The 16,450-nt window shown below is 48.3% G+C and overlaps 2 protein-coding genes across 6 annotated transcripts in view; one reads left to right on the plus strand and one right to left on the minus strand.

Moving 5' to 3' along the window:
* On the plus strand, positions 1–4,080 carry B3GNT9 (UDP-GlcNAc:betaGal beta-1,3-N-acetylglucosaminyltransferase 9). 2 transcript variants are annotated; one of them, XM_008139890.3, is made up of 2 exons: positions 1–141; positions 455–2,762. In XM_008139890.3, the coding sequence occupies exon 2, from the start codon at positions 481–483 to the stop codon at positions 1,687–1,689; it is 1,209 nt and encodes a 402-aa protein (XP_008138112.2). In that variant the 5' UTR covers positions 1–141; positions 455–480; the 3' UTR covers positions 1,690–2,762. The 2 variants fall into 2 exon arrangements, 1 of the variants encoding a protein (XP_008138112.2); XR_008554917.1 differs by lacking the exon at positions 455–2,762 and adding an exon at positions 3,512–4,080 and having other exon boundaries at positions 54–141.
* The window catches only part of PHAF1 (phagosome assembly factor 1), a 27,583-nt gene continuing 13,443 nt past the window's right edge, over positions 2,311–16,450 (minus strand). For 3 of the 4 annotated variants that reach the window (XM_028143082.2, XM_028143083.2, XM_008139889.3), the window contains 13 exons: positions 14,390–14,433; positions 13,010–13,089; positions 12,641–12,735; positions 12,127–12,224; positions 11,933–12,045; positions 8,909–9,042; positions 8,446–8,529; positions 6,437–6,519; positions 5,806–5,849; positions 5,306–5,349; positions 5,095–5,153; positions 4,467–4,539; positions 3,738–3,824 (listed from right to left, as the gene is read on the minus strand). In XM_028143082.2, coding sequence (XP_027998883.2) covers positions 3,738–3,824; positions 4,467–4,539; positions 5,095–5,153; positions 5,306–5,349; positions 5,806–5,849; positions 6,437–6,519; positions 8,446–8,529; positions 8,909–9,042; positions 11,933–12,045; positions 12,127–12,224; positions 12,641–12,735; positions 13,010–13,089; positions 14,390–14,433 — 1,038 coding nt within the window. Of the gene's footprint in view, positions 3,539–3,737; positions 3,825–4,466; positions 4,540–5,094; positions 5,154–5,305; positions 5,350–5,805; positions 5,850–6,436; positions 6,520–8,445; positions 8,530–8,908; positions 9,043–11,932; positions 12,046–12,126; positions 12,225–12,640; positions 12,736–13,009; positions 13,090–14,389; positions 14,434–16,450 lie in introns of those variants that run through there. The other variant, XM_054710396.1, reaches the window with a different exon arrangement.

Here is a 16,450-nt window from a genome sequence, read left to right on the forward strand (position 1 = left end):
CCCCCCCTTCCTGCCAACGCTGCAGCTGGCCCTGGCGGGTCCATGGCCGCCCTTGGGACCCTGCGCTGAGCCCCGGAGTCCGGGGCCCTGCCGCTCCCAAGGGCCAAGCGTGTGAGTGTCCGGATCACAAGGACCGACGTGGTGAGTAGAGAGGAGTGAAAGGGATTTGGCCTCAGCGCGGGGAAGGGGGGTGGGGGTGGGGCTAAGGCTCTGTTTCTCCCTGGCCGGCCTTGGAGCACCCAGTCCAGGGCTGAAGTTGAGGGGTGGGAGTTGGCTGCTTGTAAATCTCCTTGCCCTCTCAGGGGTGGGTGGGTGGGTGGGGGAGATGAGGGGAGTAACGGAGCCAGAGGAGGGGGATGAACCGCCGGTAGTTGGGGAACCTCGGCGGGTGGCCTCCCGCCCCCCTCCCCTCGGGGAGGGCGGGGCCCAGAACCCAGACAGAGTTTCTCCGCAGGGGGCGCGGGCGCCGGCCACGCGGACATGAGGCGGAGGCTGCGCCTACGTCGGGACGCGTTGCTCACGCTGATCCTGGGCGCCGCCCTCAGCCTCCTGCTCTATGCGCAGCGCGATGGCAGAGCTCCCACGACTAGAGCGCCACGAGCGCAAGGGAGGGCAGCGCGGGGGCCCACCCCCCGGCTCCGTGTATTCCAGGCACCGGACGCGGGCGCAGCCCTGCAGGTCTATGAAGAGGATACGCCGGAGCCGCCCACGCCCACGGGACCCTTTGACTTTCGCCGATACCTGCGTGCCAAGGACCAGCGACGCTTCCCCCTGCTCATTAACCAGCCGCACAAGTGCCGAGGCGATGGCGCACCCGGCGTAGGACCCGACCTACTCATCGCCGTCAAGTCAGTGGCGGCCGACTTTGAGCGGCGACAAGCTGTGCGCCAGACGTGGGGGGCTGAGGGTCGCGTGCAAGGGGCGCTCGTGCGCCGCGTGTTCTTGCTGGGCGTGCCCAAGGGCGCAGGCTCAGACCCAACTGAAGCGGAGGGGGCTGGCTCGCAAGCGCGCTGGCGCGCCCTACTGCGTGCCGAGAGCCGCACCTACACAGACATCCTGCTTTGGGCCTTCGACGACACTTTCTTCAACCTAACGCTCAAGGAGATCCACTTTCTGGCCTGGGCCTCAGCCTACTGCCCCAACGTACGCTTCGTTTTTAAGGGCGACGCCGACGTGTTCATGCACGTAGGAAACCTGCTGGAGTTCCTGGCGGCGCGGGACCCGGCGCAGGACCTGCTTGTGGGTGATGTGATCGTACAGGCACGGCCAATCCGGGCACGAGCCAGCAAGTACTACATTCCGGAGGCTGTGTACGGCCTGGCGGCCTACCCGGCATACGCTGGTGGAGGCGGCTTCGTGCTTTCGGGGGCCACGCTGCGCCGCCTGGCTGGCGCCTGCGCCCAGGTTGAGCTCTTCCCTATAGACGATGTCTTTCTGGGGATGTGTCTGCAGCGCCTTCGGCTCACACCTGAGCCTCATCCTGCTTTCCGCACCTTTGGCATACCCCAACCTTCAGCTGCGCCACACCTGCGCACCTTTGATCCCTGCTTTTACCGTGAGCTAGTTGTAGTGCATGGACTATCAGCCGCTGACATCTGGCTAATGTGGCACCTACTGCATGGTTCGCCTGGGCCGGCCTGTGCGCATCAGCGGCCTGTAGCCGCTGGCCCCTTCCAGTGGGGCCCGTAGTAAGCTATCACAGCCCCAAGCTCCCTTCATTCAGATCCCCCTACTTGGGAGCTGATCTGGAACAATCTAATGACAAACCTTTGAGGGGTAAGGAGGGTGGGATGTGTGTGCGCGTGTGCATGGAAGTGGCAGGGACTCATGGACTCTGACCAAACAACTTGGTTTGAAACCCTGAGGATGATGCACACACAGGCCTTTCTCATAGCTAGATCCCACAAGGAGGTGTGGGGATCTGACTTCAGCCTTCGTGGAACTGGCAGACATGCTGTTAAAACTCAATCTGAAAGTAGGCATTTTGCTTCCAATCTGTCCCTCCAAATTATATTTTCAGGCTTGTCAAGGTCTTTAGATCTCCTTTTGAGGAGACACCCCCTTTCCTGGGCCCTGGTTTGGTTGCAACAGCAGGGATCGAGGCACACAGGGACAACTAAGTCTTTGCCCACCTCCAAATACCCTGGGCACAAGAACCTATACCCACACAACTAGGGCAATCTCCTGGAGGCTGGATTTTTTTTTTTTTTAAGGCTGTATTGCCTTCAGAGGAGCCAAGGAACCTCTTGTGAGATGACTCCACTATACATTGTCCCACATTCTAAAAAAAGAGAGCCAATGACCCCACACTTATTTTAGTACAAACATCCCAGCAACAGCACGTGGTGAGCCATTGCTGAGGGCATAGGTCTTTATTGGAGAGGTGTGGGCAGGACATGAGGAAGGTTCCCCCATTCCAGGAGGATGAGATCAGTCCTGGCTGACCCAATAGTGGGGATATGTGGAGTGGGGGTGGGGGTGGTGTCTCTGGCCAGGCTACAGTCCAAAGGGGAAGACACCAGTCAGTCACAAAGTCATGAGAACGCCACACAAGCCTGGATGTAGGCCCAGGAATCATATAGGAACCTGGGGCAGGTCCCCTGCACATTCATCGTTAAACTATACAGGATGAGGCTGTACATGAGTTAATTACAAAAGTCATATTTACAAAAATCTGTACACACATTTGAAAAACTCACAAAATTGTCATCTATGTATCACAAGTTGCTAGACCAAAATATTAAAAATGGGATAAAATTATACATTTCTCTTCTCAATTCTTTTCAAAAGGTTAATATTTTTAAAGCACATATGCTACTTTCCTTAGCAAGACCCATGAAGAGGCTGAACAGCTCAGCCCTCCTTGAGTCCCCAGAAGCCTTGAGCCATGAACGGGCCCAGCCAGGGGACACTGCCCAGGATTGGGGCAGGGGAGCCAGCCCACAGTGCAGAACAGAATGCTGAAACACAACAAAGGAGGAAGATGTCTTTGGCTAAAACTTTGGCATTAAATAAAAGAGGCAGAAAGGATGGAAACATGCAGCCCTGCCAGCCAGGCTGGGGCATAGCGGGGCAGAGGCAACGTTGAAGGCTGGCTCCAAGAAGGATGGGAACCAGGCCTGGGCACGTACCTGGATGGAAGAAAGCTGTGTTTCAACCAGTTGGGTGTGCCTACTGGGCCTGGCAGGGATCGCGTGCAAGAAAGGAACAAGGAAGGGCAGGTGGGCCACCTTGGCAACAGCCAGCTCACCAAGTAACTAAAGTGGATGTAGTGCAAAAGTTGCAACCAAGTCCTATGGATGTGCTACCTGCTTGCCTTAAGGGTCATGTGGCAATGTTGGGCCAAATGCAGGGCCTTGTCCTCGTCCTGGGTGCCTGCGTCCTCAGCCACAGAGTCCCAAGTTTTCCAATATGTGTGGGATAGAGGAGACAGAACCCTGCCTCCATAAGTGTTAGCCAAAAGCTCCTGGGTTCAGGTATCAAGGCTCAGAGTTTGTGCTTCTCTTTGCAGTCTGTGTCCCCTGTTGGCACCAGCAGGCTGAGGACGGACAGAAGAATATCTATCTGGGTCTCTCATCTCATGGCAGAGCACCCAGCCTGAGCCTCATCTCAGAACATCACAACAGCCCTTCAACACTGGCAAGGTGTCCAAGAAAACCCACAGGTGGCACATGAAGACCCGCTGAGGAGGATGTGACACAGTTCCACGGGGGAGAGGGGCATGGGTGGTGATGTCCCTAGGGGAGCTCTGCTGTTTTCAGATGGGCACCAGGCCTGGGGGGGCCATACAGGGTCACCGAGGCAATGTGGTTATTCTGCATAACCTGATGTGAGAAGAGGACAGCAAGTCAAGGGGACGGAGCAGAGCAAGCAATCAGACCCACAGAAACACCAGTGGGATTAGCACCGGGGCTGAGACGGCAGAGAAAGGACCCCAAGAAGGCCCTGTACATGTGCATGGAGGTTGTGTGTACAACACAACTGCACAGGATCCCTAAACATCCCTTATCTCATGCTGGGCATCATTTCTGCCCTGGTGCCTGCCTGTGCCTCATGGGAACATAAACTCCACCACACCTATCTGTCCAGTTCTTCTGGAACTCTTCAGGGGCCTGCTGAAGGTTACGACATCCCGAAGAGAAAACAGGGCAGCCCATTCTTCTCCCAAGCCAATGGGGCCTCTATAGCCACTTGAGCCCCACTTGCCCTGTGGTTCCTTGGTTTTAGGTATTGGGATTCCCGTTACCTCTTATCTTATTGGATCCAGAGCACTGCTTTAGCTTACCTGATCCTGAATTTCTCTAACGTAATTTCTGAACCCTCACTGTTAAACTGGAGAGGCTAAGTTCTCAGCAGAGTTGTTGGGGAAGGATTAACCCGCCCAGCAGGGCCGTTAGGTCCTCCCTGATCTCTCTCCATGACTTGCCTCTCACTGCCAGAACACCCGCCCAGTCCCCAGGGCTTACCTCAAAGATCATCCGCTGAAGACCAAAGCAGAATGTGGAGCCAAATGGATTGGTGTTGTTTGGGGAGGAGGACCTGAGGCCGGGGAAACCAGAATTAGAGGGGCAGACCAAGGCCAGGCCAGCAGTCTCTTTTGGGAGTGGGGGCTATTGGCAAGTGGTCTGTAAGTCCCACACAGGCCCTTGGGGTCTTAGAGGTAGCAATAGGCCTCACTCAGCCTAACATGGCAGAGAAAGTTACTATGGAAATGAACTGGGTTGTGAGAAGTCAGGAGGCAGAGAGCTTCAGGCAGCGTGACAACCAGGTACTGGGTTGGGCTGTGGACTATGGCTAGTAGCAGCTTTGATGGAAATAGTAAGATCCTAGGGCAGTTGGTCACGACTGCCTCCCTTTCTGAATAACTAGGGATGAAAAGGCTCTCATATCTGCAGGTAGGTGGAGGAGGGGAGAAGCTATTCCCATTAGGCAACCTCTCTCGTACAGGCAAACACGCAAAAGTAGGCCTTGTATTAATGCAGAGTTGGGGAAGGAAGTATGCACGTCTATAATTTATTTCTAAGCAATATCCACGGCTAGGCTTCCCTAGGCCTCCTGACAGGGTGGCCAGAGATAGTAACCTCGCACACTCACCTGTGAAGGACAACAGGCTTCTCCACAGGGTGACCCAGGAGCTCCTGGATGCTGTCCCACTGCAAGAGGGATGGAGGCGGCAGGGGGTTAGTTAGCAGGGCCTGACCACACCCGTGACCAATGACAGGCCCAGAGAACATGGGCCCCAACTACTAGCATGTTCATGACCACCTCATTTTCAGGCTGCATCAGTGGGAAAATAGGAGCTCACCTTGCTATAGGTTGTGCATGTTTCTGTCTGACCATCTGCATTTTCTGAAAAGAGAATAATACAGAGCGGTTGGCAGCTGGCCCAGCCCACCTGTGACATAGCCCTAGGCAGAATCCAGATCTGGCCACCCTTTGCACTGGGGTTGGAGTATGGAGGGAGGAGAGACAGACTGTTTTATTCCTGAATGGACGAAAATGGAGGGTTGAAGGGAGGTCAGTCAGGTGTGAACTACGCCAACCAGCAATGGCCAACAATCACAAGGCTGGGCTGGGAGCACCTGGATGATCTTCGTAGCTAGGAAACTCCCCCTTCCAGAGACCAGCACTCCATTTACAGGAAAAGACCTGGAAGGCCTCCAGGAGACTACAGACCAACCACTGTAGCCTCCCCTACCGCCCGCCCTCCCCCCCCCCCATACAGAGAGCTTAGCCCAGAGGAGTCGAGGCTATGGTGACTGACCCCAAAAGCCTTTTCTTATCCCGAGGACACTCACTACTCACCTTTCTTTATGGCTATTGGGATCTTGAACTCACAACGGTGATAACTAAGAGAGAAAAGGAAAATGGGTAAAGGCTGGGCCCCCTGGGAGGCCTAACCACCCCCACATCTTAACCTTGCACTCCAGGAAAAACAGAACCAAGCAAAACTTGCCCAACTTGCACTGGGCCTGACTCGGAATTCACTGGGGGAGGCCAGCTTTAGGAATTAGAGTTCAACAGAAAAGGGTATGGCTCTGGGGTCTGAAGACTACCACCTTGGATAAGACACCAAGCTTTCTGAATTTATTTCCCTATTTGTAAACTGGGTACAGATGGAGAGATGTAAGGTATTGGACACTATACCAGGAACAGAATGAACACTCAGAAAATGTTCACTTCCCATAAACCAGCAAGAATTCAGGTATAGGGTGGGGGGGGGGGTAATAGTAAGATATGTACACATATAATACCTCAATAAAAATATTAAAAAAATAAAAAAATAAAAAATAAATAAATAAAAATAAATTAAAAAAAAAAAAAAAAAGAATTCAGGTATAGATAAATTAGTAAACTCTAAAGCCATAAGCTCTCTTTCCTGGGGATTTTTAGTCCAAAGCCCACTGCTCAGAGAGGCAGGTACAGGTATACTCACATATTGAAATTATAATGCCCAGGGTAATTGGTGTGAAGGACAAACTTCTTCACTTTGTGAGTGTTCGCATCAAAGAGGATGTCCTGGGATAGAAAACAAGGATGCCTAAGTCAGGAGAGTTACTGAGGCAGGGCAGCAGCCTTTCCCAGGGCATGTCCAACTCAGAAACATCTATTCCACAATGAGGATGCCTGCAGGCAGGAGCTTACTCCCCGCCCCCGCCCCCCCCCCCCCCCGCAACAATCAAGGGGACAGCTAAGACCAAGCAGCCTTAACTGGACATTTTCAGTGAGGGGGGCACCCAACTGTCTAAAGGCCTCCCTATTCCAAATCTTGTGCCAGCAGTCCTGGCCAGCACAGGTGGCTGCAGCTCCCACTGCTTGGGAACTCAAATACATCAGATCTTTCCTGTCAAGCACCAGGATAAAAAAATCTGAGCATATATTCTGACTTAAAGGCTACTGAGAAGGTTCAGGGGCCATCTAATTTAAGGGGCTCAAGGCACCTGGTTATTCTGAATGTCATGACCTGCCAGAGACCCTCTGATTTCCTTTAGGCCCTCTCTATGGGTGCCAGCAACCCCTAAAACCGAAGTTTCAGCCTCTTGCCAGGATTCAGATCTAGATTTGATGCTACCTATTGAACACTTCCTCCTATCCATCACATCTTTCCCAGCTTCACACCCTGACAGCTGCTCAGGCCTGTGACCCCAAGGTTACCCCTGTGTCCACCTCTCCATCAACAGCTACATCAAGTCCTATCAGACCAATACATTTGCTCCATCTTCCCTGCCACCTGTCATCACAGGCTTTAGAACTCAAAAAGTTCAGCTTGTGCCCTGACTGGTTTGGCTCGGTGGATAGAGCGTCGGCCTGCGGACTGAAGGGTCCCAGGTTCGATTCCGGTCAAGGGCATGTACCTTGGTTGCGGGCACATCCCCAGTAGGGGGTGTGCAGGAGGCAGCTGATTGATGTTTCTCTCTCATTGATGTTTCTAACTCTCTATCCCTCTCCCTTCCTCTCTGTAAAAAATCAATAAATATATTAAAAAAAAAAAAAAAAGTTCAGCTTGTAACAATGCCATGCCCTCCTGGCACCATCCTAGCCCCAACAGTTTATGATCCCACTGCTCTCTCACGACTCCTGGCTCCTGTTTGGTCTTTTCCACATAGGCAAACCCAATCTCTCCTTTCTCCTTCTCTGGAATCTACCCTTTCTTTGCTGCCTCATGTCCCCAGGAGAGCTCAGAGGTTAGAAGACCCAAGGTCCAGGTTAGCCCTGCCTTCTGAGATGTATCCTGCTGATGCAGTGTTTACACAATCATTTCTTTTTTCTTTTTTTAAAATATATTTTATTGACTTTTTACAGAGAGGAAGAGAGAGGGATAGTTAGAAACATCGATCAGCTGCCTCTTGCACACCCCCTACTGGGGATGTGCCCGCAACCAAGGTACATGCCCTTGACCGGAATCGAACCCGGGACCCTTGAGTCTGCAGGCCGATGCTCTACCCACTGAGCCAAACCGGTTTCAGCTACACAATCATTTCTTACACACAAAATCCATCTACCAGCTGGACTGTCAGCACTGATTGTGACCATCAGCACCCGAGGTCCAGAACATAGGGCTACAATGCCTCTGGGATGATCCCTTAAATATATAAACACACTCCCATTGTTTTTGAGACTTTTTAATCTTCTAGTTTTGTGACTCCAGAAGAGGTTCCTATGCTCTACAAAAGGGCAGTTCCCAAAACATCTTAACCTGGATGATTCCCAGACTCCACCTGTGGAGTATGCTTCTATCAGAGAAGACATACCAGGGAACTCAGTGTCTCAGCAATCTTGGTGGCAGGAAAGTCTGACATATATGACAATAGTGGGCAAAGCCAGCTGGGGCTAGGTTCCCTGCTGCTAGGCACAGTTTCAGCTGTATATATATACACAGGTGTGCCAAGGTACACTGTCCATGCCTGCAGAAATTAAACACTTCCCTAAGGAATCATAACTTACCACTCCAAGAGTGAAGTAGTTAAAAAAGTAGTCATTGCACTTGGATGGAACTTGTTTATGGGGGGAAGGAGAATGAATTTTCATCTGTTGGAGAAAAAATAATGAATTAAAATCCACCCCCTTAATACAATCCTTGGATTAAATGATTCTATAAATTGTGTTTTTTTCTCTGACATTAAGCTGGTGGGTAGGCAAGAGTCTAGGAGTCCCAGCTGCTGGTGCCAACCAACCCAGCCAGCTGTGGTTGACTATAAACTGGGCCCTGGTCTCCAAGGAAAGGCAGCATAATCTGACCAACAAGTATCAGAAAAGAGCTTTCAATTTACTTCTCCATCTGCTTTAACAGAACAGGTTCTATGAGAAAATAGCAAAAAGTTTATATTTATTCAATATTAAGTTAATGATTTAAAAACATTAAGAGACCACTATTCCACTATTCATTTTATAAACACATTTCTCTCACCTTATCTTCTGATTTATAGAAGACTTTGTGTGGAGAACCAAGCATGCTAAGAACGTCTTGGCAAGAATCACCAAAATACACTGAACGTTCAAATACCCGCATCTTGGCATCTGCTAACAGGCCAGGTCCACAACCTGCAGAGAACAAGGGAGAGGTATAGCCAGTTCCAGGGTAGGGCCTGAGACCCTGTAGCCCAGGGCCCGGGGGCTCCAGAGAGGCCACTGCATTATTAGGTCTGCTGAGAGGCAAACTGCGTGCAAGCAGGTTACCAGGGCTTAAGATACTACTAGAGATCACCACCTTATCTAAATAATACCAGAGACTCATTCAATTCCACACAAATAACATGAAGCTCTGGAAACACCATTCACTCACTCACCAAGTATTTACTACTGACCATTAAAGGCTAGGGGATACTTCGATAGATATTGAGGAAACAATGGTGAGCAAAACAGGTGCCCACATGAGACTTTGTGGCATGATAAAGATCCCAATCAGGTCAGCACACAACTGAGGGACAATAAATAGCTGCACAGGTGCTATGAAGTATATAATAAAGTACTATTATTTCTTGCCACTTTGCAGGTCCTGACAAGATAAAGGGTACTTAATGCTAGGAGGTACCTCTCAATGGTAACACCCAATGAGAGATTTGGCCTAAAGATCACTCTATAAAAGCCAAGAGTGAAGCACACATTAACTCACTCCCTAATTCCACAAACACCTGACACACACTAGTACTCCAAGAGAAAACCAGAAAAGTGGGAAAATGAAAAAAATCTTGATTTGTCAAAAGTTTCTTCTTTGGGAAGAATATTTAACTCTTTGTCTAATACAGATTTCAGAAATGGCTCAATTAAACACACACATAGTTGAGGAATAGCAATAGATAAACCATTAGTAAAATTTCCCCCATTTTGTGGATGGGAAGACAAAGTATTTTTGGGGGCGGGGGTGGGGGGTGGGGGGTGGGGGGAGAAGGCAGCCGAAACACGTTTGGCTCAGTGGATAGAGCGTCGGCTTGCGGACTGAAGGGTCCCAGGTTCGATTCCGGTCAAGGGCATGTGCCTTGGTTGCGGACATGTCCCCAGGGGAGGCAGCTGATTGGTGTTTCTCTCTTGTCAATGTTTCTGGCTCTCTATCACTCTCCCTTCCTCTCTGGAAAAAAAAAAAAAAAAAGGCGAAGAGTCTGCAATTCCTGGTATCACCAATATCACCTTACTCTGCACGGGGTTTTAGAGTTCACAAAACTCTTTTCATGGATAACAATCCATCTGTTACATACAGAAGACTTGAGGGATCCCAAATATGAAATACTAGGTGCTGAGTTCTCCAATCAACCTGAGTCTTTATTCACAGCACATATACACTGAATAGCAAAATAAAACTTTGTTTAGGCAAATCTGGAACCCACCAAAAATGCTATCAGGCTGGACTGTCTGCCCAAAGTCGCCAAGTACCAGATTCTTGTGATGCCCAGATGGGGCTATAGGAAAGGCACCCTTGACAGGTAAGCTTTCTTTTTCTGCCTGAAACCTACCCAGGTGAAATTACCTTTAGTTTTAGGAGCTTTTCAGTTTCTGATTCCAAAGTAAGTCTTTCTATAAATTATTGCGGGGACCAAAACAGTCGAACTGATTTTCCCTGTTAAAAGTATCACTGTAGGCCCTGGCTGGGTAGCTCAGTTGGTTAGTCTTGTGCCCATGTGCCAAGAATCAACCAGAGAATGCATGAATAAGTGAAACAACAAATTGATCTCTCTCTCCCTCTAAAACAAACAAACAGGCAACAACAACAAAAAAAGCATCACTGTAGCCATAAGGAAACAGATGGGAGAAGTAGGTCAGTTGAGACAAGCTACCCTTCCACTTGCCCAAGAAAACTTTCAGTGAGTACTGGATTGGACAATAACTCAAGCCCTGAGACGTGACTGCTAGGGGTATGCTGTACGGGGTGGCAGTCAGAATTAACTTCGACACCCCCCACTTCCAACAGGCTCCTCTCCTGTCACTTGGGATAACTGCGCCACCCTTGACTATCCTGCTGTTCAAGCAGCAATCCTCTGGAGAAGACAGACCCTAAATCATTCAACTATGCTGCCGCATCATAATTCTTTCAACTCTCTCAAAAGCTATAGTTCAGGTGCAACATTCCTTTAAGTAGCTGTCATTCTACCTTGGCTAGAAAATCACATTTTAAGAAATTTCTAACCTGGAGGTTGTGAATGCCTAATTTGTTCAGGGCAGTAGTTCAGTTTACGTACGATTTTTTAAAAATCTTTATTGTTGAAAGTAATACATATGTTCCCGTCCCCCCCTTAACCCCTTCTAGCCCGCCCTCATCCCCCCTACATACAAGATTCTTAACAGTTAAGAACCAATGCCCAGAGACTGATGCAAGACTCCAATTTATGAACAAATACTAGCTAGACTATGAGTTCTGTGAAGGTACAATCTCTAGGTTGGCTTCCAGGCCATCTTTATGGAGGCAAGCTCCACACTAGAGATCCCTGTCCTACTAAGCCCCATCCAAGGTCCAATGTACCCGAGATTGGCCTGGCATAAGAAACCACAAAATGAGGCATGGATCCTAGAGACCAACTACTGAAGGCAGCAACTCCTTTTGTTGTTGTTCAAAGCCAGCAAAATCTCAGCAGGGTGTGGCCAGACCACAATTCAACAAGTCCCTCCTGCCAGCCTACTCTAAGAACTGGGCTTAAAGCGTGGAGAACAGACAGCACTGGAGCTCACAACACTCACCTCCAATAAACAGTTTGGGAACCAATGCAAAACTACATATGCTAACAGAAGGCTTATATGTTCATGCTGAGGAAAGCAGTGCCACTATTATTTAAGATACGCTAATGATAAGACTATCTCGTCCCTTCACAAATTCAAATGAAAGCTTTAATCATAAGCATCTGCATCATTTGTCTTCTACCAACTATCCCTAAGCACGTGGGATTTTAGACTGTCTCAACATGGACACAAGAGGGAATCCACCACCCCAAAGCCAGTAACTGACCTGCAGCAAGTAGGCGAAGTCGTAAACCTGAGGGTCCAGTTCCATCTCGAAGAACGTCTACACTCTCAGCATACACATTGCCCAGGAAACAGCTCAGGGGCATCACGGGAGCCCTGGGGGCAGGCACAGAGTAAGCACAGGCTTTGCCTTACCTACCAGGCCTTAGCATGAAGCTTGTGCTCCCTGACACGTACTTGGTATCCTGAAGGCTGTTTCCACTGTAGATGTACATTCGTTTCACAGTTGCTCCGTGGGGTATCTGGAGAGAAGCTAGACCATGGGCAAAATTGGGCTGCAAACACAGAACAAACGTTTTATTAAGGGCACACTGCAGGCCATGTGACTCTCAGGCTCTGGCATTTCCCCAGCACTCATGGTCTTCATGAACTGGCCAGATCAAAGTAGCACATACTAGTTAAATCTGGCTCTAGGTCAATAAACTCACCCCAACCATGCAAGTTCATCTTTAATTTTACTTTGTTTTTCTTCTCTTTCTTTCATCAGTGAGGAAATGCAGAAATGCCCCCTTTAATAAAATCTAAGCCTTAGGAAAAGCTATCATTTCATAACCCTAAGGATGAATGAAACATTTTGCTAAAGCAATAGATAACTAGAGGATACCTATCTAGTCTGCCTGAAGAGCACTGTCTGCTGACCTATATCACCTGGGGACTGGGCAACAAATACGCGGGGAAAGGAAGGGCTAACCTCGTACTTGGGAGCTTCTGTCCACGAGTCTAACTGAAAAGAGAAAGACAGTCCTCTGAAGTTGAGGTGGAAGAGCTGCTCAGCAGAGTTGTATACTGTAGGAATGAGAAGGAAATGCCATGGTTGAAGTTGCAAACACAAACCAGCCTGGCAGGAAGTAATGACTGGCAACACTTCCTTGTGTCTCATTTCTGAACTGACCTACTAGGCTGAAAACAAGGGGGAGGAGCTTTCCTTTACACTCAAGTACCAACCCCCATATACTATAGGAACTGGGCTTCAGGAGGTTGTGGTGGGGATGGTACCACTTGCCAGATTTATCACTATGGGCTGCCAGAGAACCAGAGGAATCAAATGGACTTGGCTTACCTCCAGGATGGGTTGCACCGAAAGACTGGTCAATCTGCTCAATGGTGGGAGCTATGGCCTGAGAGTTAAAATGTACTCCACTGAAAAACAAAGATATTTTTTATACCAGGCTTCCCAGGATGGGCTCACAGATCACTGGAGATGGTGGCTAGAAGAGTTATTCTTAAAACATAGGTGGGTGAGTCTACAATTATATCAAAATAAAAGTTTAATTAAAGAACTTTAAAATAAGAGACAAAGAGGTCAGGACAAGTCAATTCTCCTGAGGCTTATATACAGAATTGGTCCTCTAGGGCCTCCCAAGACATCTGTTCAGAAGGAAATAAATCCAGTCTCGGCTCCAGGTATCCAAACTTAAAGAGTGGCCTCAGTTTATACAGTGTTAATGTGTTTTCCCAGGATGCCTACTAGTAGTTGGCTTGAAAAAGGAACTTTCTTAAAAAGGGATGAACATCTTAAAAGAAGGGTGTAGCGCAAGGCAGCTAATTTTCTAAAAGGCAGATTAACTGGGTGACTCAGCAGATGGGTTGGGGAGGGATGGATCCCTCCTGGGAGATGGGCTTGGGAGTACAGGAGGCATAGGATTTCAGATGATGAGCATGAAGATAAGGCATTTATGACTTTCAGGAGAATGCTTAAAGGTTAAGAAAATTTTTTGGAAAATTAGTATCATTTATAGAACACCTCTTTGTTAACCAGGCACTGTGCTATATGCTTTATTTTCCAGTATTATCTCATGCAATCTTCCTAACCCAGCAGCCACATTATTGGTTTCATTTCTTTGATGAGGAAACAAGCTCAAAGAGGTCAAGTGACTTGCCCAAGGTCATAGACATTAATAAAATGATGAAGCCATAACTCAAGCCCAGGAGAGCCAAACCTTGGAAGCTTACTGAACAGAGCACTCTAGATGCTAGAATACCGTCTGGCCATAATGGGGGCCAAATATTTGTGCACCATACAGATATCATCCTAAAAAGCAGATTTTGGCCCCCAAATAGTGGCCCTTTGGACGTTTTCTTTAGCATAGGCTTTGGAGTCAGACCTATCTGTACGGTCCCAATTCTATTGCTCATGAAAGCATAAAGAGGTGCCAAAAAGACAACGTGCAGAGTACAGCTGTGACCCAAGTAACAGTTATAATCACCTCAGAGCTGAGGTCCTGCTTTAATTTGACATATATTCACAGCATGTTCTTAGTATGGTTTCCTTTTCTCCTGGAAACCAAGTAGACTTGAAAGCTGTCTGAGGAAATCATGGCACCAGGCTCTAATCCTGGAACTGCTGTGGATGGCATTCCTTTACTCAAGTAATGAGTATAGTACATAAAGCCCACTTGTACCAAGCCTGTGCCATATACCAGCAAGGGAGAAAACTCACCAATATTTTAACTTTACTTTAGTCAAGTCATATACTTCAATCACCTAAAAAAATAAAATAAAATTAAGAGTTGTTAATGCTCTGTAGTTGAAGAAGATTAAGAAGACATTTAAAGAATAGCAAAGAAAAAATAATCTATCACTAGCTGAAATTCTCTGGAAGCAACTGCACAGTATCTTTAGTTCTCATTGTTAAATCTGGAGGAAAAACCCATACCACACACAGCAGAACCTCTCCTTCCCCCTCTTCCAGTGGATTGAACAGATGTTTGTGGATGCTCTGGGTCAAGGTTCTTGTACCTCATACAAGGTTCTCTATGTCGTATCATAGAGAAGACTGCACATTCCATCCCTACAGGACAGTGAAACACTCCACAGAAACAAATCCATGCATTTGTTAAGGTTGTAACCTCAGAGCCCTGGCCAGTGTGAGTCAATTAAGGTTGAGTGTCACCCATGCACTGAAAAGTTGCTGGTTCAATTCCCAGTCAGGGCACATACCCTCCCTTCCTTTCTCTCTAAAAAAATGATAAAAACCTATTTTTCTTAAAAAAAGGTTGTATCCTTGGATATGGAACTTCCTTCCTTCTACTCCATACTTTGCTGCATATAAAAACCCAAATCAAGTCAATTTCAAAAATAGCTTCAAAATACTGTGTTTACAGAACAAAAAGATGGAGGGGGAGGTCTATCCTGCTAGAAAACAAGTCACACAATACGTTAGCTTAGGACAACTGGGACAATATTCAGATATATCCTTAATGAAGGGCATCTGGCTAAACCGGGAGAACCTCAGAACCCTGGTGAAGCTCAAAGAAAATGTCCAGAATTCAGGGCAGAGACAAAGGAAAAGTTATTGAACACACAGCCACTATTGGTACCAAGTAATAAGCACTATGAAGTCCTCTATGACAACGATGTCTAGGGCTTGGCAGCCTGCAGAACCATCCACCATTCTCCAGCTGGGAGGTCTTGGGCCTCGTTTTACTTTTTAAAATATATTTTTATTGCTTTCAGAGAGGGAGAGGGAGTGAGAGAGAGAAACATCAATGATGAGAGAGAATCATTGATTGGCTGCCTCCTGCACGCCCCACAATGGGGACTGAGCCAGCAACCCGGGCATGTGCCCTGACCGGAATCGAACCGTAACCTCCTGGTTCAAAAGTTGACGCTCAGCCACTGAGCCAGCCAGCCGGACATTGGGCCTCATTTTAGAGGCCCAAACAGAGCTGGTTCAATGTCTGTTTGCCCTGACAACCTGGGTTTGACTCTGGAAGGGACATTAGGTATAGGAGCATCTGGCTTTGTTACAGAAACTGAGACCTAATAGGCAATTCACTTTTGGCCAGACCTTGTCGGTAACTTCAGAGATCACAACACAGAATTTACAACTTAGACAGACATCTCTTAACTATAATGTGGCTATTTTGATCCTACCTGCTTCTAAGGATCACTTCCTCTGTTGGCCATCATAGCACTTCAATCAACCCTTTCCTACACCACTTGTGTATGCTGTCCACTGGTCCCACTAAGTTAAGGCCCCTAAGGTCTGGCTTATTAGTGTGCAAAGGGGAAGTACTCAACATATCAGGTGAGTGGGCCTGCTATGAAGCTAGCTAAGGGCAACATGTAGCTCAAAAGCATGAAAAGAGATGCCAAGAGAGGTCATGCAAGAAAGGGAAGGGAAATAGCTATGATTCATAAGACACCTAGTGTCCCCGTCAGGAAGCCTGGGCATGGCAGTCTATCTTTCCAAATTGGTATGCCATTTGACCGAGGCCAGGGCCCCATGTTATATAGTAGAGCCCTGCTTATATAGTAGAGGCAGGCAAACTGCCTCTGATTACGACAACAGCTGGCAACCGCATCTCAAGGGCTTCCCACCACTTACCATGGGAGTGAGCCTCCAGAATGTTCCTCCTATGTCACTGTCATCCACCTGCTGCACTCAGACCAACACTTGGAGGTGGTTCAACCCTGCCTGCCCAGTGAACCAGAGTTAATGACAGGGGGCACTTGTGGCAAGGAACCCAGAGTGCTGACCATCTGGGAGTCCTTCATG

This window comes from Eptesicus fuscus, chromosome 21 (assembly GCF_027574615.1).
Source record: "Eptesicus fuscus isolate TK198812 chromosome 21, DD_ASM_mEF_20220401, whole genome shotgun sequence".
Lineage (NCBI taxonomy): Eukaryota > Metazoa > Chordata > Mammalia > Chiroptera > Vespertilionidae > Eptesicus > Eptesicus fuscus.